Below are 21706 nucleotides of genomic sequence, written 5' to 3' on the forward strand. Positions count from 1 at the left end.
TCATCTGAAACGTGTTGATGTTCCTAAAGCCTGAGTGAGACAAAATTGATATCCTGCACTATAACGCATATTTTTATAATCAAAAAAGAACAATAGTTCTCTTAATAGCTTCAGCAGACGAAAAATCCAAAGTTTAATTCAAAGATGTCCCTATAAATAAGTTTAATCAAACGAATAATATTGATATAGGTTTGTAAGAGATTACTGTCCGATATTTTAACGCGAAACCTAACAAGAATTTGAGCATGCATCAGGTCTCTTCTGATTTTATCAAAACAGGGGTGATAGCAGAAAGGAAGTACAAACCATCACCCCTTTTTCAGTTGGAACCGTACAGCGTACACAGCTAATCGCGGAGAGAACAGACAGTAATCCTACACCATTTTGAATTTTTTTTTCATTTAAAAAATTAAGAATCAATTTATTTTCAAAATTGCCAAAACAGATTGATTTTTTTTTTCAATTTTGAGATAAACTATTTTGTTTTTAAAATGAAATGGTTCCTTAATTGCGAAAATGTATTGACTATTTTTGGAAAGTGTTTCCCCATATTTGATGCTTATTCATCCTTATTCTTTGTAAGACACAAGAGATGAAATGGAAATTAAAGAACATTAACAAACAAAAATTTACATTATTCACAAATAAAAAAAAATACAGTAAAACAAAATGAGAAGATACAAGATTACCAATGTGGTACAAAGTGGAACCGGGACGGTTCGTCTTTATCCCATCTGCAAACGTCTTTTAAAAACTCACTTAACTAGATAAACAGAGTGTGGTTCATTTTAGTCATTTATAGTTTTAGGTTTTTATTCGTAGTTCAGAGAGTTGATTCCAAAATAGCTGTCTGTTAAATCCTTCCATTTCTAAAATTAAATTGCTCTATGTTTGATTTGTATTCTCCTATTTTTAGGTCCTTATACCATACCGAAAAGTTCCTACATTGCCATGAATATGTTTATGCTGCACAGAGATCCGAAAATATTTCCCGAACCAGAGAAATACAAGCCAGAAAGATTTCTCACCGAAAATTCACTTGACAGACACCCATACGCTTTTCTACCTTTCTCGGCTGGACCCAGAAATTGCATTGGTATGTTATCATTATAAAGTATTACAATAATTGTTAAACCTTAATAAATTAAGTATGATTTTGAAAATACCATTAACAGAGAAAGAAGCATAAAAGCATTTTAAAAGCTAATCCATCTGAATTTTTGAATACCTGCTGGTATTTTTCTCATCTTTGTGTTTGTTCAGGGTGTTCTGTTTTAACCTGCAAGACCTTTATTTTTGCAACCGTTAGTCCTAGATGTATACTTCCAGTCAGGGGCGGAAAATAGGGGGGTCAAGAGGGGGCGGTCGCACCCCCAAATTCTTAAAGGGGAATGATAAAAAGTGAGCAAATTCAATTGACGTAAATCGCCAATCAAAGTTGAAGAAAAACAATCTTGCTGGTTCTCCATAATGGTTGACGAAACTGGACACATTTCCAGACAAGAGCAAGTATTTCCCGTTTTTTAAATTATTAGAAGTTCATAAAGCCTTTACTGGCCTTTTCAGAACAGGAAAAAAAAAAACTGATGAAGAATCATGGTTAATTTTAACAAAAGACGTAATTTCCGCATATGGGCTAAATATCTCGTTCTTGTGAGCTCTGCGTAACGATAGTTATGAGAGGCCCGTGCAGTGGTGTGGCTGCACAAGAAAATGCCGTGGTATTTTACATTCATTGTTACGTTCATACTTTAAGTGTGTCTATTTGATGAGTGTTCATCACTTTCTTAAGCTAGAAACACATTTCAGCTGCTCAATGCATAGTATGGTTTCATAGATACTCTTTAAAAATACATACTATTTTTGAAAAAAAATCTCACATCAACAAATATCTTTTCTGGGGGCTCCTTAACTATACAATCTCCCCCCATATCATGATTACTTGCTGTTAGCCAATATGTGTTTTTTCCATACTGAGGTAATTCGTATTTAAGAAAATCGACCCCCCAAATGAAATGCTGAAATGCCGCCCCTGCTTCCAGTTGCAAAAATGTTTAAAATAAGATGCAGAGTTAAAATATTGAAAGCTTGAAGTGAAAATACAAATAAATCAAAAAATACAAAATTTAACTTTTTATATGGGCCGCAGGTCCCCTAACTTAGATTTAGGGAAAAAATCTCCATTGTGAAATAATTCCAACACAAAAAGTCTGAAATTAGTATGACCAATACTCACCAAGATATGAAACGCAGCGTTTTTTTCTTTTTTTTTGGGGGGGGGGCGAGAATATAGTGGTTAACGAGAGTTTTAAAACTCTGTATACTTTAAAGTTTGTGGTAAAAATCTGCCACCCTTAAAACTTACTTAAATTAATTCCGATCCTATCAACCCATCAGAGTCTCATTATCTTATAATGCGACTCTGAAACTGTCTTTTCTTTTTTTAGACTCATCATTGTTTCGAAATACTTTTTTGAGAAACCAAGCCCTCTAATACTTTTTTCTTTCAAAAATGCCTCATCTTTATCTTCATTTCAACTTATTCATTCATCCCACCCCCCTTTTTAATTTTTACAGAATGTGAGGGGAGAAAAAAGGGGTTGAGTTTCAAGTGTTATTAATAAATAATGGAGAAGAAACCCAAAATTTACTTGAATATAAAGTGTCTAAAATTTTCAAAATGGTTACTTATTATCGTTTTCTCTCTCTCTCTTTCTTAAATTTAAATTGATAGTTTTGCATCAAAGTCAAAGAGGTGGTTCGTTTTAACTATTAAAAAAATGCATTTGGTACATATTTATGAGAAATTCGATAAGAACTGCAGGGATATATTTCCCATCACGATTTGGTATATTCATGCGAGAAAAAAGACTCGGGTTCTAGAATTAAGTGGGTGCACTAAATAAGGCCGTGTCAAACGATAACGTTAGCACCCAATTTTTCTGCGTAGGATAGCAAAAATTCGCTAGATTGTGATTTTACTGTCATCAGAAAGCTTAACTGATGAAAACGCGCGATCAACAACTACATCGTTATAAATAGGCAAAAATCTAGGGACAGTTATTACAAAAGCCTAATTAGGCCATGGTTTGCCACATTAGGTCACCGTTGTATGGGGGGGGGGAATATATGATCCTGTGTAGAATATAAGCAGCATATCCTGCCTTGCAAATGCTGCTTATATGCTGAAAATATGTGCACGAGCTGCTTGCAGGATATACCAAAAAAAAAAAAAAAAAAAAAACCCCAGAAAATAGCGACTTTTCAGTGCTCCGAATGTGGCGATTGATATTTCTTCTTTCCCTTGAAGCAAATATAAAATTTTTGATAGTGTTTTCGACTTTATCGAATGTGGCTTAGTACTTATTTATATTGGAAAAGAATTTTTCAATTATTTTTTCTTTGATAGAATTTCGACTGTTTTCATATTCGCTTTACAAGAGACTCGTGCTCCTAATAAGGCCGAATCCCCTATTTTTCGATTAGATCAGCTGAAAAGCATAGTTGAAACTGAAATTTTCCCATGGAATCATTTTTTTCTTAGCGAGATAGTAGGCCGTGAACTATAGGGTGATCTTATTTAGCACACTTACCTCAATAGTTTTAGCATTATAATAATCTTTCTAAATTTTATTTCAGGTCAGAAATTTGCTATGATGTCTATTAAAGTTCAATTGAGCCACTTACTAAGGAACTTTAGGATAACGTCACTGGACCCTAGGGATGAAGTGAATTTGAACTGGGAATTAACGCTAATAAATGCCAAGCCAATACGAGTTAAATTTACACCTCGGTGAAAAATGAATAGCGCTGTTTAAAAACAACAAATAAAGATGCCATTTAACTTTTCATAGTTTATTTGACTTAGAAACAAAAAATGTTGCATTGTTTGTTTGACCATTTTCATGTATTATACACTTTCATTTTACCTCTATCACTTGTTTTGTATGTGGAAGCCAACAACCATGTTTATTACGTTATGTAGGGGAGGGTGGCCCAAAGCGGGTAGGCCTTCGTATGCCTCCCCCCATGGTGTGTAAGCGGTGATGCATACGTATGTCGTGTTTTCACGAACACCCCCGAGTTTTAATCAGTTCCCCCCAAGCTGCAGTGAAGCGACATGGCGCAACCAGGCTTAAAATTAAAAAAAGTATATATGATACATTTCTAAAAAAATGAACTTTTGTAACTTGTGATTAGTTGAAAACCAGCTTATTTTTTAGATTGTCAATAATATTACATTATTCTGACACCATCTATCTACAAACTACGATATTCATTTCGTTTGTTTCTTGTTTAAGCTTAGGATTATAATTATTGAAATAAAAAATGTGCTTTCGGGCAAAGCGGTTATAGGATTTAATCATATATAAATTTATAATTTCTTGACTCGTTAGCTGACTTACATTTTCTATCTCAGTAGGATAAGTATAACCTTAAAAAGCTATTTTTTACGATGGCACTTAATTTGTCTATTGATTTAATCATTTATTTCTTTATATGTTTTATAAACAAATGTGCTGACTTTAAATTGGATAAGTACAACCTATATACAAATATATTTTATTATGGCAGGTAGCTAGTCAATTATTTTAATCATTTATAACTTCATATTTGATTGGCAAATGTACCTAATCACTATTAATTAAGCTTACCCGCTTTGGGCTGCCTGATAGGGCAAAGCGAATTTTTCAAATGTTCGTAAAGTTTGATAATAAATAACTATTGGGTTTGAAATAATACAAAAATCACTTTTAATTTTGAAGTTCATGAACCCTGCTAGGAAATGAAACCGAAATTGTGGCGATAAAAATCCAAAAACTACAATTTTTGAGCGTTTTTCGAAAACCTTCCCGCTTTGGGCCACCCTTCCCTATGTATCAAGGCATTTCATGGGCTCGTTTCTTTTTCAAGTTTGAAAAAACTGTAACTGAGTTCTTAACCGCTCAAAATGTTATATGTCCAACTTGATGGAATAATAAAATCTTTAGAACTTTTATCAGCTTGTTTTAATTTTTTTAGATGAATTTAAAATTCTTTTACAATCATAAAACAAAAAAAAATCTATACGTATTCTCCAAATTAACAGAATAAACACTTCTTCAAATTAATATGTAAATGCTTAAAACTTTCTTCTTTGATAAACTTTAACTTCTAGGACAAAAAAGAAAGGGGGGAAATAAAGAATGATCATAAATTAATTAAAAACCTGTGAACAAATTTCCTAAGTTTCGAAAATCTTTTCCAAAATATTCCTCATAATACGTAGTCTTCAAAGACAGCCCTTTTTGAACAACACATCCTTCAAAATGCTCTTCACATTTTCATAACCGTTTCTAACGGTGGGATACTCGTACGCCCTCTCCAAAGGTGTTTTTTCGAATTTTGTTTAAAAACTGGAGGAAATCAGGAGTAGCTACATCAGTGCTATATGAAGGACGGAGTAAAGCTTGACCACGGAGAGATGGCGGATAACAATGGGGATGCAAGGGGAGGTGTAATCAGCCAAAAAGCACCAAGTATTAGTAAAAGGCGCGTTCTCGGTGATCCTGTCTATTACAAAATAATAACAATCTATTACAAATGACGTTTCCGACTTAAGGTCTTCCGCCATCTTTCTGTGGTCAAGCTTTAAAACGAACTTATCTCCACACACACGCACACTTTTTCGTCGGAAATGAGCAATCTTGGAATGTTATTGCGCATAAACACATGCCACCTGTAGTTCTATTTAGAACAATGTTTGAGGGGAGCCAAATGAAAGACTTATTCTTAGAAACAGAATCTTAACGTGATTCGAAGTTATTCTCCCATAATCACAGCAGCAGTGCTGGGGTCATTTTCAAAATTTTTTCCAAATCACTGTCCAGGCCGTTTTAGATCTGTCAATTATTTTTATATGTATTTAAACAGAAAATATGTTTTTATTCTTGCTTATTGAACCATCTTCAACATGATTGTTAAAAATGTAAACGATTTTATGTACATTAATACTTTTCATAAATGAAACATTGACACGAAAACTTATTTTTCTGCTGTCCGAAGACCAATTATACATTTTTAAGTTTATTTTTCAAAAAAATTTATAATATTCATGTGAATAAATAAATGCTTCAGATTATGAATGGAATCATGTAGCATATATTCACATTAAAAAAAACCTTTCAAAGTGTTAATATTGAATTTTTAAAGCCTGTCCTAAAAGTGTGTCACGAGAGTTACCTTATTTTGTTTTAATTATTTAAAAACAGATGCCACTACCACATGCAAGCTTTTTGCGTTCGTTATTATTTCCCTAAACTAGTGAAACACAGTAAATGTGATTTTGTTGGATTCTGCGATTGAGTTAAGAAATATTCGGATAAAAGTAGGCAAAGAAAGGAGAGCATTTTTATTAATATTCATGAGTGTTACCTTATTTTTTATGACTAGTTATTGAGTAAGATGTCTTTGTTTTTAATACATAATGAGAACATGAACAGGTTATTTATCAAGCCTAAAAAGTTACTTATGTTTCAATTATTGCTAAAGCTTAGCAAAGTAAACTTTTGTCATGAGTGTTACTTGTCATGAGTGTTACTTTTTTATAAGTAACACTCGTAGCAAACAAGTAACACTAGTGAGAAAACTATGAAAATCAATTCTTTTATGAATTTAGTTAGCATATTTGTCTAAAACCAAAAGTAATAAATAAAAATTAATATTTTTAAAAAATATTTATTATTTACATAGAATTTTTGTTAAGTTAACAGTTTCATTTCTCGCCCCATTTGATGGAAAAATAAAAAAAAAATACTATGGTAAAAGCGAAAGAAATCAAGGAAAAATATAAAGACATTTAACTTTTTTTTTCGTAACGATGCAAGCTATGCTACTGCAGGAAAGAAGTTAACTCGAACTGAAAATAAATTTAAGGTGCAAAAAAGCTTTTAACAGTATACTATGAAGTATTATATAAAACAATTGTGATGAAAAAAAAATATTTTTGACACCTGTGTGATAAACAATATTAACAAAGTATAGAACTTTGTTTTGTTCTGAAGCAAACTAATGATGATAGAGAGAGACACTTGTAGGTGTGTATACAACATGCAAATTTAGAATCATGGTTTGCAAGCTACACAATTTGAAAGTTCAGTTTACCGCAAACCTGCATGTATTGGCATCCAATTTAGCTTGTGATTTAAAAAAAAGTTAACTGTATGTTTAATAATTGTGCAAGTTGTATTCATAATACAATTCCAGTATGAGTTAAAGATCTGGACAGTAGTACAACCTGCAGAAAGTGGAGCAAGGTAAAGGAAAAAATATGTAGAATAAAAGATAGAAGAATGTCAATGTTTTGTGTGACTTTGCAGAAAGTTGAAATATTTTATGGAACTGTTAATAAACTGGGACATGGAACTGTTGAATAATTAGTTCCATAACCAGATGAAAGAATTTATAGCTTTTTAAATTTTAAACTTAAGTGCTGGTGAAAGTTTTTGGAGATTACCCAAATAAAGTACAACACAGAGTGTTGGATTCAGTCAAGTGTATGATGCTGTGTATGGAAAGCTTAAGGTTGCTTTTTTTAGAGCAACAAGTAAAACTGGCCAGTTGTTTCGATTAATGGAGGATGACACTTCATATGTAGAATTTTATCAAAATAACAAGTATTTTACCTGTTCCCCAACTTGTAATTAAAGACAACAGAGTTTATTATCGTTCTTCGTTTTCAATTGATATAGTTGAACAGGCTTCTTTCACATCATAACCAAGTCTAACCATTTGTGTCATGAGTGTTACCGTATATCATGAGTGTTACCTAATAAACAAGTTATAAAATACAATTTAAAAAAAAAAAGAAATGCATAATAACTCTATTAAAATTTGTAGCTTACTTAAAAGCAATGTATCTTCATAACAATATTATTTTGAAATATTTTTTTCATTTCATTTATAATTACGACAGGCAATGAAAATACGTAACACTCATGACAATAAATATTCTGCATTTCTATTAAAAAATATTAAATTACTTTTTGTTAATGTGATACAGTCAAGGGACAAATTTATTTACACAATGTATGATTTTTGTGAAAATAAACACTTAAATACTATATAGAAATATTGTCATGATGTCCAGTAACACTCATGACATTGAAGGTGAAAAATTTACATTAAAAGTAAAATATCTCTGGTCGTGTGAAAAATTAAGCTCAAATATGAGTGTGTCCTTAAAAGTTAGCTATTACAAGGAATGTTTCCAGAAATAAAGAAAACAGTTGATGATATTTATGTTTGAAATTTTTCAAATGTTGTTTTGACAAAAATTTTGAAAATAACCCGTTCATGTTTTCTTCTGTAAGCAAAATAGCTAACGAGAAATGGATCTACCTTCTGCGTTAAATGCATGTAAACTTAATTTGATTTTTGAGAGTCGAGTAAAATACGGACATTCAACAAAATTAGAGTTTATTGTTCCAGATATAAAACTCGTAAGCATTTGTGAAGTACAAATTGCGTCCTTGAATAGAAAATAGAAATAAAAACAAATACTTATAAACTTTTGTTGACGGCATTCATGTCACTAATAAGTGAATCTCTAGACACCAGTTACACAAATTCCAATTTCTTTGATTTGTGATACTTTCTTTTTGGCCCCTGGGACCCAGGAAATCATCTTCAAGTACTTTTAGTAACTTTCCTCCAATATCGTAAAGTGGTTCAGACAGGAGGCTTCTTTTCCGTTCCACGCGAAACACCAACCGCGAACTGCCATCTCGAACGGGCAAGCGAGTAAAAACCGAGAGCCCCTTCTGGCACTCAATTCAGTTACATCAGGTCCCGAGTTACTTCGCACTAAACATTTGCGTACACTTAATATAAAGAAGTATTGCATTAGTGAGTGAAATAAAGGCATGCGGCTAGAAAAAATAAATAGTTAAATTCTATTTTTCGAATTACCCAGCCGCAATCAGACTATCCGGAAATAAATTCAGAATTGAAATAAACTGGATTTTTTCCCCGTGCACTGGAGGGCCAAGAACAAAATATTCGCCAACATCTTCCGTTAGGGAAGTTACTGGAGCGCCTGGTCCAGCTTCCTCTGAAATTGATTCTCTCTTATCCCTAAATCTTTTGAACCACCTTATGGCTGTGCTGTAGGGATTGGCAAGCTCCCATTTAAGCTTCTTGTAATAAATTTACTTTCAAACTGCTATTTTTTTAAGTGAAAGGAAAATTCCAATGCAGTGTAGTGTTTGTTCGTTGCGTGTCATATCCTTTTTTTCCTCACACGAAAACGAAATTACATGTACTTGATTGAATGTCAAGATCACAATATTGACGTCATTACCCTCAAACTTGCACGATCTATCTTTCAGCTTTTTCACTGCACGAATATTATTCGTTTTCTGTGAGTTGAATTTTTATTCAACTTATAAAATGATAATCATTATTTATTAATTTGCCTACCTTTTAAAAGCAAAAAAGCCCTAGTTAAGAAAAGAAAAAAAGATATAAACTGCATATCGTCACAAAAGAATATTTCCTTATTTATCAGATTTTTTCACTATAAAAAAGAGAGAATAAATAATTTTCTCCTAAAACTCATTATTTTTTACATTATATTTCAGTAAACAGTAGCGATAGGTAGGCTAATTGAATAAATTCATAAAACCACACCTTATTAACTTAGTCAATAAACCTACCTACCGAGCTCTCATATCGTGCCGTGTGTGAACTATATAAGAGTTCTCATACACTGTTAACAAAATCAGTTTGTACCTAGTGTAAGACGGAACGCGTAAACATACCTTATTTTCTTCCAGGCCTTTTAGCAGACTCGAGGGAGGATCTAGCTTCTGGTTCTGGAGTAGGTAATTATCTGTCGAGGGGGGGGGGGGGGTTCAAAGCGCAATATTCGGGCTCGAATTAGAGGTCTGACGCAAGTTTTTTAAAATATAAATTTCCAAAATGTAGCTTTAAGTAGGCTAGTCAGATTTCTGAAATGTTCAAACGGGATACCAAAATGACTCCCCCCCCCAACCAGTGTCGCTGGCATTCAAAAAGGCACACACCTTTGGCTAGTTTCTAGAGTGTTTTTTAGTGTGTAGCTCATTCTCAATGCTCTATTGGTTACTAATTATAAACCAAAACTATACAGATAAATTTAAACATTTTATTTATTACAAGTTAATATTTTTTAAAGTTACATTAGTTAGAAGAAACACTTTGAATGAGGAATAAAAATTTAAATAATATTTACACTGACTAGAACTTTTTCAGTTTTGATCTTGTTGTAAAGATCTTTACAAAAGCTAAACCAATACGTGTTAATGTTATAAAAGATTAAACAATTACCCTAAATAATTCTTCGCCGTTAATTATTTTGAAACATTTTTAGTCATCTTTTCTCCGATTTATCTTTTTCCGGAAGGGAAGTAAACCGGCCGGGACACCGGTATTTTGTCTGAAAACCGGGACTGTCCCGGTCTGTTTAGGCGTCTGGCAAGCCTAGCTGTAGGCAATTTTTGGTCGCTTAAAGGGGAGAGGTCATGACTAAGTGACAATGAGTCCCTTTTTGAATGAGAGGGTCCCGTTTTCAGGTACCCTGTCCTGTTGTCTCGCTCACACTGAAATTTCTCATTTTTGGAAGTAACAACGAAATACTGAACACTGCAGCCAAAAGTCACTGGGTGGAGCTGTTAAAGCATTTTCATACCGATAAATTAAATCATGTACAATTATTTTCCATATTTTATGTTTTGGCCGGGACTAGTGCACCAATATTTTTGCTTATTTGTGGACTAGCGAAAGAGCACGGCTGCAAATCGCAGTTCTTAAAGCAATGTGTATTTAAAAAGTAAATTGTGCGAAATTCTACCAATATTTATCTCTTAATTAAGATCAACATCAAAGCAAATTTCATTCAAATTGCATTTAAAAATTACTTCTATTCTTCTCTTAAGTGTTCATTTCTGTTTGTGTCTGATATAAACTAATTTTTTTTTAAAATCTGCACATGCTGATGCCTATAATTAACAAATGTCCCGTTTGACGAAACAAATTAATTACGTTTGTCATAACTTCCACTAGTTGCGTTGCCCGGTCTACCTTGAAAATAAAAATTGTGTCAAGTGACGTATATTCAACAATCAGGCTTAAAAAAAACCATCATGCAAAATTTCCATTCCAAACAATGACGACATAAAATAATTTTAAGAAATTAAATAAGAAAGATGAATTTAAAAAGCGTAACTATGGAAACGTGAAAATAAAATTATTAACAATTTGAATGCAGATGAGATTTTTCGAACTCGATTTAAAAAAGGCTTGTAATTTTTTTCCTTTGGAGATAGAAGCTTAGTTTTTTCGATCATAGGTCAATATAGATCTAGAACAAAAAATGTCGCTTTTTCCAATGGTGTCAAAAAGAAAACTGTGGGGCAATTCCTTCACTTTTAACTGATAGATTTAATGAAGAAAGTGAGCCTTAAAAAGTTTAAGCTAAAAACGCAAATAACTCCTGCCGATCATTAGAAAAAATTACGTAGAACGCGAAAAATTCTTCCATTTCTAACGATATGAAATATTGTAACGGATCCGGTGCGACTTTCAACTTTCTTGAAAGGACGACACAGTTCTTGATTAAAAACACAGGAAATTTATTTACACAATGTACAGGAAAGATCGTCAACTACTGCTAAATTAATCATCAGCAAAATGCCTCGCAAAAACAACACAGCAAAATGCCTCGCAATAAACAGAGCTAATACACTCTCAGTACAAATTCTCAATCAAAACTAAACTTTTTATCATGCGTAACGGCTTTTTATAACATCGAAAAGTTTCTACAATTTTCCAAATGCTTCTAGTATCTTTTTTTCATTCACAAACCTTATCAATGAAAAATAGGGGACCGTATACTTAAGCCGAATGTATAGGGGCTGTATATTCATTACAGGAAAGTATTTACAGGTTACGTTACAACAATAATTTTAGATGAAAGATAATTTAGTAAACGCTTAATTTAGCTAGATTACGACAAATTAATCACAAAAATAATTACTATTTACAGAATTTGTAACATTGCCCCCTTCCTAAGGACTGCACGTCCCGGGCAGTATAATCCCCAGAAAAGGTGCCAAACTTCAATCACAAGTTCACAAATATACACATTAATTAATAACTAACAGATACAGAAAACACAATAATAACAAGTAATATTACTAAACATTAAAAGCAAAAATTATCTACAACTTTTATGTTATCAACCATGGTTGTTTACCTAATACTCATGAACTATGGCCATAGTATGGGGCTAACCGATCATAATGTACAACCCTAAGTTTTGCATTAGGTGATTTTTGGATCCACACTACGACATCATTCAGTCGGTTAAGGACTTTATAGGGTCCATCCCAATGCGACTGCAATTTGGGTGAAAGACCTTTCCGTAGGATAGGATACCATAACCAAATCTTGTCACCTTCGTTGAATTCATGTCCAATAGACCTTGTGCCGTATCGGGTCTTCATCTTCTCCGCCGCGATGTTGATTCGCTCTCGTGCGAAGTTATGAACGTCTTCCAACCGGGCCTGGAGATCCTGGATGTACTCCTCAGGCGATGCAGGCGCATCCGGAGGACGACCGAAGACGAGATCACAAGGTAGCCGTAGCTCTCGTCCGAAGAGCATCTGAGATGGGGCATATCCGGTAGTCTCGTGGACAGCACTGCGGTAGCCAGCAGGAACAAAGGTAGCTTCTTGTCCCAATCCTGTTGATTTCTGGAGATCATAAGCGAGAGATTATTCAGGATTGTGCGGTTAAATATCTCCACCATGCCGTCCGATTGTGGGTGTAGTGGTGTTGTCCTAGTTTCCTCAATTCCGAGAATTTGACATAGGCCAATAAACACAGTAGAGATGAAATTCCTCCCTTGATCGGAATGGATCTGCAAAGGTGTTCCATATCTCGAGATCCAATGCTGGACTAGAGTCTCTGCTACGGTGGTAGCTTCTTGATCTGGAATGGGATACGCTTCGGGCCATTTGGTGAAATAGTCGATGGAAACACGAATGTATTTGTTCCCATCAGCAGTTCTTGGTAGAGGACCCAGGATGTCGATCCCAATTCGTTCGGAAGGAGCTCCAACGCTGTACAGATGTAGCTTCCCTCTGCTTCTTTTCTTCGATCCTTTACGAGCTGCACAGGCGTCACAAGAATGGCACCACTTTTCCACGTCATTATTCGCCTTGCTCCAAAAGAAGCAATCCCGAACTTTATTGAGGGTTTTCAAGACACCAAAATGTCCTCCAGTCGCACTACTATGTATTTCTTTCAGAACATCTGAAATCCTTGATCAGGGAAGTAGTAACTGCCACCTAGATGTTTTGCCGTCGTTAGATTCTCATTTTCGGTACAGTACGCCGTTCCGTAAATGGAGTGAGTTCCATAAAGCCCAGTATCTTTTTGTTGCAGAACTGAAGATGGAAACGTCCTGCCAGCTAGGGTGCCGACTGTCACTTTCCATGAACTCCAAAATTGGTTTTATGTCGGGGTCTTCAAGTTGATCTTTTCGAACTTGGTCGTCACTCCATGGATCAGGTTCTGATGATGTTGGAGCCACTGTCACCTGACAGGCGGTAGGGCTAGTCGTTCCATACTGTTTCACGATTCGGGAACAACAGTGGCAGTTCTCAGGACAGGATCTCCTTGATAAAGCGTCTGCATTACCGTGAGACAACCCTTTTCGGTGCTTGATCTCCATGTCAATTTCCTGGAGCAGCTGTATCCACCTGGCTATCTGGCCTTCTGGATTCTTGAAGTTCAAAAGCCAAGTTAACGAGGCATGATCTGTACGAAGCATAAACTTTCGGCCGTAGAGGTAATGATGGAAGTGTTCTACAGCTTTCACTATGGCCAGTAACTCCTTTCTGGTGACGCAGTAATTTCGCTCCGACTCTGATAAGCATTTGCTCCAATAAGCGATGACATGTTCATTGCCGTCAATTTCTTGGGATAAAACAGCTCCGATGCCCTCGTGGCTCGCATCAGTGTCTAGGATGAAGGATTTTCCAGGCTGAGGATATGAGAGAATAGGCGTTGATGTTAAAGCCTCCTTCAGTCGTAGAAATGCATCTTCGCATTCTTTGGACCATTCAAACTTTTGCTTGCTCTCCGTCAGCTTATGCAAAGGTCGTGCAATGTTGGAAAAACCCTTCACAAACTTCCTGTAGTACGTGCAGAGCCCCAGGACACTTCGCAGCTGATGGTTGTTTTCGGGATGACTCCAACTCTTGACCGCAGATACCTTCTCTGGATCGGTTTGTACACCCTCAGAAGAGATGATGTGACCAAGGTAGTTCACTTCCCGGCGGAACAAATTACATTTGGACGGGCTTAACTTCAGATTGGCTTCCGTAAGCTTTTGCAGCACCTTCCTAAGATTTGCCAGATGTTCTTCGAAACTGCGTCCCACGATGATGATATCGTCTAAGTAGACCAGACAAGATTCGTAGGAAAGTCCTCTTAACACTGTCTCTATAAGACGCTCGAACGTAATTGGTGCATTGCAGAGGCCGAAGGGCATCACTTTAAACTGCCATAAGCCTTGTCCAGTTGTAAACTCTGTCTTCTCTCGGTCATCAGGGTGTATCTCAACCTGCCAGTAGCCGCTCTTCATGTCCAGGGTCGAAAACTATTTGTGTCCGGAAAGAGTGTCCAAGGTGTCGTCTATCCGTGGAAGAGGGTAACTGTCTTTCTTGGTGATTTCATTCAGCCGTCGGTAATCGACACAAAATGTGGTAGAGCCATCTTTCTTTCAGACCAAGACGATGGGAGAGGCCCAAGGACTGGACGAGGGTTCGAGGACATCATTCTTCTGCATCTCTTTCAGGAGGGTCTCAACCTCTTCCTTCTTGGCGAACGGTAGTCGTCTTGGATGCTGTTTAATAGGGGGTGTTCTCCAGTGTAGATCCTATGCTGCGTTAAATTCGTACGGCCCACATCCTCCAATGTAGATGAAAACAGATGCTTGAAGTCAACCACCAATTTTTCCGCATCAGTTCTTTGATCTTTCGATAATGGCGCACTCCCAATTAACTTCGATGTCAAGGACTCAGAAGACACAGTCTCGGGAGAATTGATTCTTCTAATGATGCAGTTTACTGGAGTACAAGTTGTCAACACTTCACCTTTTCGGATATTCTTTGGCCTTTCACTCACGTTGGCGACTCTCACAGGAATTACATCCTTGGCAAGGTCCACAAGCGTTAATGCTACCAGCACTCCTTTTGGGTTATTGCTTAAGGTGGGATATTCAATGAGTCCAAATCGAAAACTATTGCTTTCTTCAATGGAGCCAGGTATTAATGATTCTGACCTTGAGGAAATCGAAAAATCTGTTTGGGCTATTATTTGATGAGCGGACTTTACATCACTTTCTGCGGGGAAAACGGCTATGTCTTCTCTCGTCGAGTGCAGCTCATTAGTCTTGAAGTCGAGATTGAAGTCATACTTCTTTAAAAAGTCCAATCCGAGAATGAAGGGGTCCGTGATATCAGCAACGAATGCCGTATGATGGTAAGTGGCATTTCCAAACACAATTTCTAAGTTTACTTTACCTTCAATCTCGATCTTGTCATTTGTCACAGTTTGGAGGGTAACGCAGGGCGGCGTCCATAGAAAGTTGAGTCCAAATTGACGAGCCACTTCTGTTTTAATGATTGTAACATTGCCTCCAGTATCAATAATCAGTTTGCAGGGAAACCCGTTTACATATGCGTAAACATACAGTCCATTACTGCCGCCACTCGTCGATGAAATCTGGAAAACTTTAAGATGGGGCTCATTCCATTTTGGCGACCTCCGCCCCGCGAGATTGCAATGACTTAGTTTTCCTGGACCTGAGAGGGGGAGGAGCTCTTCCCTCTGGTTTCTTGGCGAGCTTCGCCGTTTCTTCGTAAGTGACCCTCGCCGCCACATTTCCAGCACGTAAGTGGTTGTCGATTTTGGTCCTTGGGAGCCGAAATCCTTTTGAGGGTTTCTGCAATTTCTTTTATTTGCTTTTCAAGTTCAGCAAAGAGTGACGAAACATTATCAGGCTCATCAGTTTTCACGCCGCGGATTGAATGGCGATCCTTGCGGGTTGCTTGTTGGGCGGCCTCGAACTTCATCGCATACACAACAGCAGAATTCAGGTCTTTGAAATCCGCCATCCGTAGAGCTTTCTGGATTTCCGGATCTCGAACCCCTTCGATTTAGTAGTTGAGTGCCAGGTTGTCTCGAACATCCGCAGGACAGTCGCAAAAAGCAAGATGAGACAGTCTCTCGACGTCCGCCGCTAGCTCTTGCAGGGTTTCCCCGGTTTTCTGGAAACGGGACTTCAACTGGAGTCGGCTGAAATCTTTCTGGCACTTCTCACCGAAGCGAAGCTCCAACGCAGATGTGAGGGCGGCGAAATCCAGGCGCTGGCTGTCCGGAAGGGTCTGGAGAATGTCCGCTGCGTCACTTCTCAGTGATGCTGCAAGATGACAGGCCTTGGTAACAGAGTCCCATCCATTTGCTTCGGAAACTATCAGGAACTGGGTCTTGTACACTTGCCACGAGGATTTTCCGTCAAATGAGGCGAGCTTAATTGACGGTCGTGCAGCTGAAGGTAGAAAATCACCAGCACCGCTAGGCCGCCAATTTCCTTTCCATATCTTTAAAGATCTCTTCTTTAAGTAGATGAAATTTTCTATCTTCTTCTTCAAATTTATTTTCTACAGCATTGAATCGGCTTTCAACGGTATCATATGTTTTTTCAATAGCATCAACTCGATGCTCTATGTCATTAAATTTATTTTCCATCACAGTCTTTACCGAAATAAGGTCGTTTTTAATTTCTTCTTGGTTAGAAGTTAAGTCCTCTTTCAGCACCGTTAAATCACTTTTTAATTGGTCTTGATTTGCCAACATACTTGCAGTCAGATCACTTTTTAATTGGTCTTGATTAGCCACCAATTCATTTTTCAATTGCTCTTGATTAGCCGCAATGTTATTTTTTAATTGTTCTTGATGTGCAGTAAAACTTGCAGTCAAATCACTTTTTAATTGGTCTTGATTAGCCGCAAAACTTTCAGTCAAGTCACTTTTCACAGCATTAATTGCGTCAAGAAGTTGTTTTAATTGATCATCCATTGCGCGAGTAATCACCATAAAAACAAAGTCTAAATTCAAACAGTCTTTATGAAAAAATGTCCAAAGTCACACTTACTCCAAGAAAGTCCAGAAGAAGCCCCACGTTGGGCGCCAATTGTAACGGATCCGGTGCGACTTCCAACTTTCTTGAAAGGACGACACAGTTCTTGATTAAAAACACAGGAAATTTATTTACACTATGCACAGGAAAGATTGTCAACAACTTCTAAATTAATCATCAGCAATTAAGCAAATATCACACAACACCGTAAACTCAACGGTTACACATGTATTTACTTCCAAATACGAAAAACAACACAGCGAAATGCCTCGCAATAAACAGAGCTAATACACTCTCAGTACAAATTCTCAATCGAAACTAAACTTTTTATCATGCGTAACGGCTTTTTATAACATCGAAAAGTTTCCACAATTTTCCAAATGCTTCTAGTATCTTCTTTTCATTCACAAACCTTATCAATGAAAAATAGGGGACTTATACTTAAGCCGAATGTATCGGGGCTGTATATTAGGGTGGAACGAAAAAAACAAAGTTTTTATTTCGAATCGTAATAGTGTGGAAAAGTTGCGATTGGTGAAGACTTACAAAACAAAACAAAAATTTTAAAAATTGGATAATATCTTCCGATCCCGGAACGAGCCTGAATATTTGAAAAAATGGAAAATTTCGTGTTTTCTTAGCGATTTTTCAAAAATTTTGTTTTAATGTTTCTTTTTAAGGCTTTAAGACGGAAAAGTTACGATTGGTAAAGCCTTCAGAAAAAAAAAAAATTGAAATCGAATAATACCTTCTGATCCAGAAACAAGCCTAAAAAATCGAAAAAGTTGAGAATTTCAGGTTTTTTTCCAAATTTTTAACATTTTTGGTTCGATGTACTTTTTCAGGCTACAGAACGAAGAAGTTACGTTTAGTGAAGACTTCAAAACAAAAAAAAAAATTTTTTTGAAATAAAACAATATCTCCCGATCGCGCAACGAACCTACATGTTTGAAAAAATATAAACTTTAAGCTCTTTTTCAGCTTTTTTTTTATTTTAGTTTAACGATCCTCATAAGTTCGGTATGAAATACTAATGGAAGAATGTTTGTTTATAAAACAAATGTGATATTTTAGTATTAGCCTGCCTGTGAAATTCTCCACATGGCCCTTTAATCCCGCGAGACTTATATTTGTTTATGCAGTGGCGTAGCTAGACCCGACTTTCGGGGGGGGGGTTACTTCTTATATATATATATATATATATATATATATATATATATATATATATATATATATATATATATATATATATATATAATATATATATAGATATACATATAATATATATATATATACATATATATATATATATATATATATATATATATATATATATATATATATATATATAATAATATATATATATACATATAATATATATATATGTGTATAATCGCTTGGAATTTTTCCCTTTTCTTCTTTTTTTTTCTTTCTCTTCTCTCTTCTTTTTCTCTTTTTTTTTTGAGACTAACTTTTCGGGGTTTTTTTTGTCCCCAACCCCCCCCCCCCCTTAGCTACGCTCCTGTGTTTATGCCGCTCAGTACAGTGTAAGCATCTAATACGCCCCATTAGCGCCTCACGATCTTGAATTTATGAGCTTTTTAGTTGACTTGTGTCTATAGGTATCTTACTTAAATGAATAAAGCAGTCGTGCTGGCATCAGTATTTCTCAATGTTTCTAATGTGCGTGTGAAGTCGATTTGCTCTGCTAAACGTGTTTTAAACATGAATCCATCTTTGCAGAAAAGAATTACGAGAAAGTCCTTTGAGTGCCCTGTATTTGGCCACCCGGGAGATTTGCCAACAAATAAGCTCCCTACTTATGAAAATGTACTTCAAAGTTGCTTTCAAGAGAGATTTGAGTTAGCTAGAAAAGTCAATAACACGAAAGTGAGTTTTTCCATTGTTATGGACATAGTGGCCCAAAAAGTTAAATGTATCTTTGATAAGGCCTCGATTCCTACAGTTTCCCTGAAAAGAATTGCTCAGCTCATTGATATCTTCTACAAAAGATATCTCAATTTCATGAGATCTTACAACCGAGACAAGGATAAACCAAAGTTTAAAGAAAGGATTGATAAATTTAAAAGTGAAGCAAGGAAACTCTTTGACGTCTCTGCGTGTAAGTGCGTAATGAATGTTATTTGCACTTATAAAAAGACCCCAGACATTTGTGAATGTCCAATTTACATGAAATGTACGTGTGAAGAAGATACCGATCTCTGAACAGAGATTTCTCTATCTTCAGAGGAAACATGGCATAGGAAAAATTGGAACTTTGGATCAAAAGGAAACAAAAAGGTTGAAAAAAAGATTTCAAAGAAAAGCCTATGCCTTAAAACGAAAAGTTACTGAGTGTGTTTCAGTCATGAAACATGAATCTGATCTTTCAAATGAAGAACAACCAAGTTGTTCAGTCAAGAAAGAAACTTGTAATGATTACAAGTCAACCGACCCAGAGAAGAAAACCCGGTGGCAGATGAGGATTAAGCTGAAAACTACGGCACCTAGAAGCGATCGTTATGGCGTATCTGATCGTGCAACTGCTGCCATAGCATCCAGTGTGCTTCAAGACGTTGGCTTAGTGACTGAAACAGATACTTCCAAAGTTGTTGATAGACAAAAAATTAGGAGAGAAAAGAGCCAAAATAGAAACAATATGTAAATTCCGTTTATATTGGCCACGTGTCTCCAAACTCTGGATCAGCCAAAGACATTGTGAATAGCATTGTTTCATATCTAAATTAACAAAGAATTTCACTGGATGCTTTAGCCACCGTAGGTTGCGATGGTACTAAAATCAATACTGGGTAGAAAAGTGACGCGATTCGTCAATTTGAAATTTATATTGGACGACCATTGCAATGGGCTATTTGTTTATTACATTTCATTGAGTTGCCTTTTCGCCATCTTTTTCGGTATTTGTATGGTGGAACAACTGGCCCAAATTCGTTTTCTGGACCAATAGGAGAACAACTCAGAGGTTGTGAAAAACTGCCAGTAATAGATTTTCAAGCAATTGACTGTACAATTCCAGATGTAAACAAAAATTGCTTGAGCAATGATCAAAGATATTTTTTAGATATATCTCAGGCAATAAAGGGTGGCAATTGCCCAAATGATTTGTCAAATCGTGACCCCGGCCCACTCTCACATTCTAGATGGCTCACTTGTGCAAATAGAGTCCTTAGACTGTACGTAAGTGTATTGATCCCATCAGGTGAGTTAAAAGACATAGTGACTTTTATTTTGAGATGTTACATGCCGGTCTGGTTTGAAATAAAGAACCGCAAAAATTTTACAGACGGTGCCATTCATGTTTACAGAACAATTCAAAACTGTCGATACTTACCTGACAATCTAAAACAAGTTGTTTACCTTTCTTTGCGCATCCCGAAAACTTATTAATGGCAATGGTGTTTGATGAAAGGAGGCACATAAGAGAACTAGCGTTTAAAAACGTCTTAAAGGCCAGGGAGTCTGTTTCTAAAGGCAACAGCATTAGAAACTTTGTCATTCCATCTCTAAATTTCGAAGCAGAAGATTACACAGAGATTATTAATTGGGACACGACAAAGCTATCTTCTCCACCTTTTCTTTGAAAAGTTCCTAGCAAAGACATTGAAAATCTTTTTGCAACAGGCACTATACCCGACTGGGATATAAAACGATACCCCTGCCATACGCAAGCTGTCGAGAGATGTGTGAAGCTAGTGACGGAGGCTTTACTCAAAGTGTGTGGATTTAAATCAAGAGATGGCTACATTAGAGCAACATTGAAATCTAGATCAATTATGCCCGAATTTTCCAAAAAATCTGATTATAAATTAGCTTCAACAAGTCACACTTAAAACCATAAGACTTGTATACTGGATTGTAAATTTGGTAAATATTTTTAACTTTCTATTATTTGAAAATGTTTCATTTTGCATGTTTAGAAGATACCTTAAAAGTCAGGAAATAAATTAATGTTTATGTGTAATATAGGGTTTTTTAAAAGGCTTTTCCCTGTAACACCGGGGGAAAAAAACAAGAAGAACAATTTTATTTTTAATCACGAAGAAAAGATGAAATTCTCCCTTTTTTTTACTTCTCATGCTTGTTCCTGGATAAGAAGGCATTATTTGATTTCAATATGTTTTTTAAAATTTCTGAAGGCTTCAACAATCGTAACTTTTCCGTCTTAGAGTATTAAAAAGAGACGTTGGAGCAAAGTTTTTAAAAAATCGCTAAAAACACGTGAAATTTTCCATTTTTTCAAATTTTTAGGCTCGTTGCGGGATCGGAAGATATTATCCGATTTTAAAAATTTTTGCTTTGTTTTGTAATTTTTTACCAATCGCAACTTTTCTGCACTATTACAATTCGAAAATAAAAACTTTGTTTTTTTCGTTCCACCCTACTGTATATTCATTACAGGAAAGTATTTACAGGTTACGTTACTACAATAATTTTAGATGAAAGATAATTTAGTAA

The 21706-nt window shown here is 35.8% G+C and overlaps 1 protein-coding gene across 1 annotated transcript in view; it reads left to right on the top strand.

Moving 5' to 3' along the window:
- LOC129217596 (cytochrome P450 4V2-like) overlaps positions 1-4935 on the top strand; it is a 61305-nt gene extending 56370 nt beyond the window's left edge. The window contains exons 12-13 of the mRNA XM_054851925.1: positions 917-1096; positions 3640-4935. Of these exons, the coding sequence (XP_054707900.1) occupies positions 917-1096; positions 3640-3797 (338 nt within the window). The 3' untranslated portion in view covers positions 3798-4935. The remainder of the gene's footprint in view (positions 1-916; positions 1097-3639) is intronic.
- Positions 4936-21706: the final 16771 nt, after the last annotated feature.

This window comes from Uloborus diversus, chromosome 1, assembly GCF_026930045.1.
Source record: "Uloborus diversus isolate 005 chromosome 1, Udiv.v.3.1, whole genome shotgun sequence".
NCBI lineage: Eukaryota > Metazoa > Arthropoda > Arachnida > Araneae > Uloboridae > Uloborus > Uloborus diversus.